A 7,547-nucleotide genomic window follows, 5' to 3' on the forward strand; every position below is an offset into this window, starting at 1 on the left:
TAGGGTGGAACTTTCAGGGCCCAGCCCAGCTCCTCCCACTGCTGCTGTCCTCAGCCTCCCCACCCAACCACCTCTTATATATTCCCTGGCATCCTTAGGAACAGCCTCAGATACTTTTCCTTAAGTTCTAAGGTAGGAGCTGTCCCCACCCAAGCTACAGAACCACCCAATTCTTCAATTGGATAAAAGGCAAGCAGCCCCAGAAAATCTCATTGGAGCTTAAAGAAACCACCACAGCCCAAGAACTCAAGAAAATTGAAGAGAGTGGTTGGACCAGGTAACCTTTGATTCTTCTTGTAGCTGAAAATCATCTATCTCTGGATCTTCCTCTCATTGCTATCCCTTGGATTCCAGGGATGGGTGTGGGTGTGAGCCTAAGTATTTCTATTATCAGAATGTTTCTGTCTTCCTTAATAGGGTCCACTATGGGCCACGAAGGTAGCATATCCCTTCTCTGCTCACTAGGAGTGGGTACTGATGGCTGATGAGTCAGGTTCAGTGTGGAAACTCTTAGGGACTTGCTTGCCTGTGGTGGGAAAGTTGCAACATTGGTGGGATCTTTGAATGGGAGCATGTTCTTGAGGGCTGGTCTGCTGTCCCACCTGTTGCTCTGAGGGACATTGGAGGTAATACCTGTGGTCATGGGGAGATCCCTGCTGAGAAAGCTGAGTGGAGTGCCCTGGGGTGCCAGGGAAGATGAGCCATCTGTGAATCTCTTTAGTCCAGTAGCCATGGCCTGCCAAACCATGACCCAGGGGGTTTCCTCACCCTAGCAGAGCTAAGTGGCATGCTAGAGTGCTGTGCCTGGAAGCAGGAAGACCCAAGTTCAAATCTGACCTCAAACACTGTTAGCTATTTGACTTTGAGGAAGTCACTTAAATCATTATCTGCCTCAATCTAGTTTCCTTAATTGTAAAGTGGGAATGATAACAGCACTTACTTCCAAGGGTTGTTGTAAGGAAAAAATGAGATAATATTTATAAAAGACTTGGCACAGAAACATTTGTGAAGTGCTTAGCCTGGCCCATAGTGTATAGGGAAGAGAGGACTGGAAATAAGCATTTATTAAGCTCTGTTTATTAAGGTTCCTAATAAATGCTTGTTTCCTTCCTTCATCACCCATACCTCTCTGGACAGAGGTGATGAGATAAAGTTCAGTATGGGGCTATACCTGGGTGTAACCCTGAAGAAAGTCCTTCAAATCACGTACCTTTAATCTATCCTTACAGGAGCAGAGAGAATCATACCATGAGTGAAACTGACCCCAGTGTACATACTCAAGGTAAGCAACAATGTGGCGGACAACATTGGCTCTCAGTCTAGTTAGCTGTGGGGCAATGCCAAGGGCTCTCACTGGTTCTGAAGTTAGTGATTCTGGGTTCAGATTCTCCCTGTGATGCTTATTGCCCATGTGCTCTTGGAGAAATCATTTAATATCCCTGGGCCTCAGTTTCCTCATATAATAGTGTTATACGACATCCAGCATTTATATAGCACCTACTATATGTCAGGCCCTGTGCTAAGTGCTTTACAAATAATTTCTTATTTGATCCTCACAACAACTCTGGGAGGTAGATGTTATTATTATCCCTATTTTATAATTGAGGAAACTAAGACAAATCAAGGTTAAATGACTTGCCCAAGGTCACTCAGCTGGTCAGTATCTGAGGCTGGATTTTGCCAGATGGGTTGGACCTGATGATCACTAAGATTTTTTCCAGCTTTGCATCCATGATCTGTGTACATCCTGGAGAGGAGAAGGCTAAAGGTCACTGTGGGGTGAGAAGTTTGCCCAGACCAATTTTAGAGAATCCAGAAGTCACGCATATGGGAGCACATGAGAGCCCCCTAAATTCTAACCAGTGTATGGAAGACCCTTGCGTGTCCCATTGCATTTTATTTTCACCTGTGCCTGTGGCAGAGGCTTTCTTATTGCCCCTGGCTGCTGGTATCTCTCCCTCCCCAAACTACCTTAAACTAAGTTTGTATATATTCTGTATCTTCCTATACAGAGAGTTATCACTTTACATAAATTTACTCAAATTTGACTTTTCTTAAAGAATTCTGAAAGAAATCCACATTTCATAAAAAGTCCCTTTATTACCTTTACCGTGCAGGACTCTGCTCCCTCTCCCCCCTTCTGCCTGTTGCTGTGGGTGCTCTGTGGCCTCTCTCCCTCCCTCCCCCACCAAAAACAAAAAGCCCCCTAAAAATAAAACCCTCCTAGAGAAAGCAGAAGGTCGGAGGTAGGAGAGACCCCCCCCCCCCACTCCCTCCTCCAGTGCTGTGTTGGGATGGAGGGCTTGGCTTGAGACCTCCTGTGCTGAGAGAGAAGACCTTGGCCTGTCTTGCCCATCTGCCTCCTGTTTGACTTCCCTCCAGAAGAGCATGTCTGTCCTCTCCTGTCTGTGTCCATCTGACCCTCACATGTCTCTCACTCCCTGTTCTTCCTCTAGGTTCTGGCCCTGCTCCCTGAATGTTCTGGCTCTTGTTCTTGCTTCTCTGTCCCAGTCCTTGAACTGGGTGCTGGCCAATTCCTTCCATGGGAGGGAGCCCCATTTGCAGCCACTTTTCTGCCTCCATCCCTCCCTTTCCCCAAGTCCGAGGCAAATTCACATGACTGCCAACCAATCCACTCACATAAAGAGAACTGTCTATATGTGTGCATGTTGTCTCCTCTGTTAGAATTTACGGGCAGGCATGGGATCTATCGTATAGCAGAACTGCTTATTGATTGATTGATTGAAGGATATCATGTCCTGTTTAACCTGGAAATAACACAGTGCCTAGAATTTTGTGTTTCTGCTTTCGCTATTTTTCAGGTGAAGGAAAACCACTTGAACCAAAAGGTGAGATATGGCTATGCCACCTTCCCTCCCCCAAGCATGCTTGTCTGGGATCCCAGGGTGGGGTAGGGGAAAGCCTGTCCTAGGCTCATGCAGTTCCCTGCTGACACCAAGCCCTCCAGGAATGGAGACATTCTAGGTTCAATTGTACATTTCTACATTAATGGTTAATTAGGAGTGGGTAGCCAAGGTAAGCAAAAAGATATTAAGAGAGCTACTCTTGAATTTAAGTTACTTGGTCCAAGTAAGCTACCTCTTGGCAGATGTGGGGAAGGCACTGGCAGTGAAATCTGAAAGATCCTGGAGAATGGCCATGATGCAGAGGGCCCAGGGAAAGGCAAGCATCCTGATTTCCTTCAAAAGGGTGGAGAATAGGATCTTTTCTGCCAACTATAGGCCAGTGTCTTGGATTTCTACAAAATTGTAGAGAGAACCATTCAAGCGATGCTGGATGAACAACTAGAGAAAGAAGAGGTGATCACAGATTGTTAGCACGGCTTTAACGAAAACGAGTCATGTGATTCTAAATTTGTTTCCTTGTTTAGTGGAGTAACTGGACTGGAAGATCGGGGAGATGCCACAGTTAGAATTCAGCTGAATTTGGTAAAGCCAATAAAAGCTCTCATGCTATTCTTGTGGGGAGAGATAGATTCTGCCTTTATTACAGGACAATTAGAATCCAGATGGATTGAGAATTGTTTGGATGGCTGGACTGAAAAGAGGATTTATTAATGGTTAGGTGGATAGCTCAGTCCTGGAGTCAGGAAGACCTGAGTTCAAATTCAATGTCAGACATTTACTAGATGTATGACCCTAAGCAAGTTACTTAACCTTATTTGCTTCAGTTTCCCCATTTGTAAAATTAGCTGGAGAAGGAAATGGCAAACCACTCCAGTATCTTTGCCAAGAAAACCCCAAATGGGGTCGTCAGACATGACTTGAGCAACAACAAATCCAAATTTTTTTGAAGTGGACTTGGAAGGAGTTCTCTAGTGGAGTACTCCACGGATCTGTTCTTGACCCTGGGCTGTTAAACAATTTTATCAATGACAGATGGGATGCTTCTCAAGCTTGCAGGTGGTAACAGAGCCAGGGGAGGTAGTCAATACACAGAAGCATAAAATCAGGTTTCAAATAGATACTGGCAGGATAGAACATTGGTTTCATGCTAATAATAATCAATATAACAGGGATAAATGTCAAGTCCTACATTTAGGTTTAAAAAATGGTCATAACCAGCACTAGATGATATGGATAAATCAAGTTTGCCTAAAAAAGACCTGGGGTTTTCATTCAGTAAGGACATCAATAAATTGGAGAGTACTCAGAGAAGGGAGGCCCAATTCAGTGTCTTGATATCGACAGCACTGAGATTATGACAGGCAAACACCCATTCACACCCATACTCACACCCACACACATACATACTCCTGATGGGATATAAGGATGCTTTGAGAGAATCAATCACAGCTTCCAGGAATAAGGAGGCAATTATGACTCTGTTCTCCCACCTGGAAGGTTGTGTTCCTTTTAAGGCATGAGGGAGGATGTTGAGAAGCTGGAGGCAGCCAGATGGGGGTAGCTTGATGAGGGACAGGCCTCAAGTCCATGCCACATGAGGACGGTTTACAGAGACTGGGGAGGTTCAGCTTGGAGAAAAGAAGACTCAGTGGGGAGATGATCACTGTCTTTAAGTATATAAAGCCATCCCTGGGGAGAAAGATTAGACCCATGAAGACAACAAGAAGAGTAAAAGGCATAGTTTACAAAGAGGTAAATTTAGACTCAGTGTCAGAAAAAACCTTCCAAAAATTAGAGCTGTCCCAAAGCAGAACTGGGCTGTCTCCTGATGTGGTGGGGTCCTCTGCATTAAAGGTTCTCTTAAAAAAATGGATGTTTGCTAGATGTCCTTAGCATTTGGGCGTGGGTTGGTTAGATCGACTCAGGGTCCCCTTCCACTTCTGAAATTCTGCAGTTTCCTCCTTCAGGATCACAGCTCGTTTGTCATCAGAGTAGGGATTTATGTATAGAGAGAAAGTGGTGGTGTGTGGACTCTGTGGAGGGCTATATTCCATCAACATCAGTCCATCCTTCTCCATGTGCTTGATGAGAATAAGCAATCTACTGGAAACCAACCCATTAAATCAGCTTTAATCTTCATCAGCCAATGACATTTACATTGTAACATTTTTCATTTGAAAGCAATAGATAAACCTAACCTCAAGAAAATTCGTGACATCCATCAGCAAGTCTTGGTCCTTCAAGACAAGACCCTCATAGCAGTTCCTGATGATGGAGTGGTGCACCCAAGTGAGTAGGAAACCTGACCTTATTTTCTCTTTCTTTGATAGTCTCATGCTTTGGATGACCCTCTCTTTATAGCGTCTCCCAGGACAGATACCTGTAGTTCCAATAATTTGAGGAATGACTTGGGCAGTTATTAGGTAGAAATGGTGGGAAAAGGGTAAAGTCCTATACCAGTCACTGACAGATGGTAAGGGAAGAGGCAGGCTGGCTTTTGTTAGAGTAAAACTGTGCTGTTCCATGAAGTCAGAGACAAAAGTGCACTAGAACAATGCTTAGGGAGGATGGATGAGGGAGGAGAAACTCAAGTTGATTGATCTTTTGCAATCCAAGCTGGGAGGGTGCTAATGCCAGGGAATTATGAGAAGAATGGGACTGGGAGGAGGGGTAATGGGAGGAGAGGAACAGAGTGGAGCACAGGGATGGAGCAAATGGATTTGACCTAGGTTGCTGACATCCAGGAAAGAGGTTGGGGCCCTCCTCCATATGGCATTTCTTTACAGGCCAACTAGGGTGGCACAGTGGATAGAGCAATGAACTTGGCATTAGGGAGAACTGTGTTAGATTCTTTCCTTAGCCACTTAATCGTGTCGTCTTCATGGACAGTCATCAGATATAAGTGAGGTTCTGTGAGCCTCATTTTCCTCATTTGTAAAATGAGGGGGTCAAATTTGATGACCCATAAAGTCTTTTTAGGTCCAAGTCTATAACTTTATGGTAGCAAGTTGAACTGGACCCTAATGTTCCAGGGAGCATGTTGAGTGGATGGATCTGGGATATGGAATGCCACACTCCACATCTCCTAGGAATATTGCCACTATTGTCTTTGTGACAAGGTGGGGATGGGTGTGATTGGGTGATTACTCCTTCACTCTCCAATCTTCCTGAGGAGTATGGGGCCACAATTTATATTTATCTATTGAAATCAGATATTTGCCCTCTAGAAGTACAATGCTTTCTTGGTGTTTAGGATAAAAGCTACTTTTGCTAGTCACTCTGGGAGTAAGTAGTCGTCCCCTAGAACAAGAGGGTACCAGTTAATGTAATCTCAACCACCTTATATCCCATTCCACAAAATGTTAATTGCATCAAAGATGATCATGTATAATGAACAAAAATAACTATCAAAGCAAACAGTAATTGGGGAAGTTATACCAGTTAGTTTGGGTGAAAGAATAGATATGGGTTAGTGGTCTGTGGGATTTGGAATGGAGGGGAAATCTCATCTCCACCAAGGAAGGAACAATCTCACCCCAGAGGTCTGCTCTTTGTAGCCTTTGGGAGTACAGGTTCTGGGAATCAATGAACACACATATTGGGGGGCTAGCTCGTCCTGGGCATCTCCTGTTTGCCAAAAATCAATCCCTTCTCTACCATTTCACCTCTGTGTTTCTCCATTTCTCTACTTCTCTGTGAGATTTTTTTCAGCTAATCAGGAATCCTATCTCCTTCATGTATACCATACACAGCATAACAGGAGTATCTTTCAGAGAACTACCAAGCCTGCCTAGTTAGGGTGCTACCTGAAGGGAAATCAGAGGAGGTAAATTGCAGGCATGGCTGAAGCAACAGTGTGGGAGATTGCTCTTTTGTGAGGTCAGAAGTCCCTCCCCCTGGCATGCTTCCTTGCAGGACTGTGCTCAAATTTAGGAGCTAGAATTCCTATCAGGGCTTCCAAAGTGCAAAGGAAAAATTGAATCACTATGAGGACTAGACCATTGAGCAGATAACCTCTCCATCTAGGAATGAATGGAAGATTCCCATAGACATAGTCACTTCACATTCCTTCCGTTCCCTTCCCTAGACACTTTCAATTCAATATCCCTAAAGCTGAAGTCCAACTGTGGCATTCCCCTGCTTTTTCTTTAGATAGATGGTGGCCTCCTCCATCATCTTCCTCTTTGTCAGGAATGGATTTTTTTTCCTTATACTTTTTTCACTCTGTGTGGTCACTGATTCTTGTATTCCCAGCCATACTCACGAGCACACCATGCCGAGATATGTCTCTTGAAAATGGCAAAGGCAGTCCTATTTACCTGGGCATAGTAGACCCTAAACTGTGTCTGTGCTGTGAAGAGAGTGGAGGGCAGCCCACACTGGAGCTGAAGGTGAGTTTGATAGCATCTCAGAGAATTTCAGAGTGGAAAAGGATCTCAGAGGTCACCTAATGCAGCCAATACTTGAATTAGAATCCACTAGAAAGTGTCACCAGCATGTGGTCATCCAGGTGGCAATGAAATCTCTTGGGTTGTGATAAATAAGCTTTTGCCTTATCATGCTAAAAACCAGGTCATCATGCCATGTCCTGGCCATTTCCAAACTACACCCACCCTCCATATGCTTTCCAGCTTTGTTTTATATGTTTTCTGGCATGTGATAAACCTTTTATAAATCCAT

General features: G+C 44.3%; 1 protein-coding gene across 1 annotated transcript in view; it reads left to right on the top strand.

Annotated features, from left to right (window-relative positions):
* The first annotated feature begins 99 nt into the window (after positions 1-99).
* LOC114042549 (interleukin-36 alpha-like) overlaps positions 100-7,547 on the top strand; it is a 9,682-nt gene continuing 2,234 nt past the window's right edge. The window contains exons 1-4 of the mRNA XM_027861236.1: positions 100-277; positions 1,230-1,282; positions 5,049-5,156; positions 7,122-7,258. Coding sequence (XP_027717037.1) covers positions 1,249-1,282; positions 5,049-5,156; positions 7,122-7,258 — 279 coding nt within the window. The 5' untranslated portion in view covers positions 100-277; positions 1,230-1,248. The remainder of the gene's footprint in view (positions 278-1,229; positions 1,283-5,048; positions 5,157-7,121; positions 7,259-7,547) is intronic.

This window comes from Vombatus ursinus, unplaced genomic scaffold (assembly GCF_900497805.2).
Source record: "Vombatus ursinus unplaced genomic scaffold, bare-nosed wombat genome assembly UNPS02014599.1, whole genome shotgun sequence".
Classification (NCBI taxonomy): Eukaryota; Metazoa; Chordata; class Mammalia; order Diprotodontia; family Vombatidae; genus Vombatus; species Vombatus ursinus.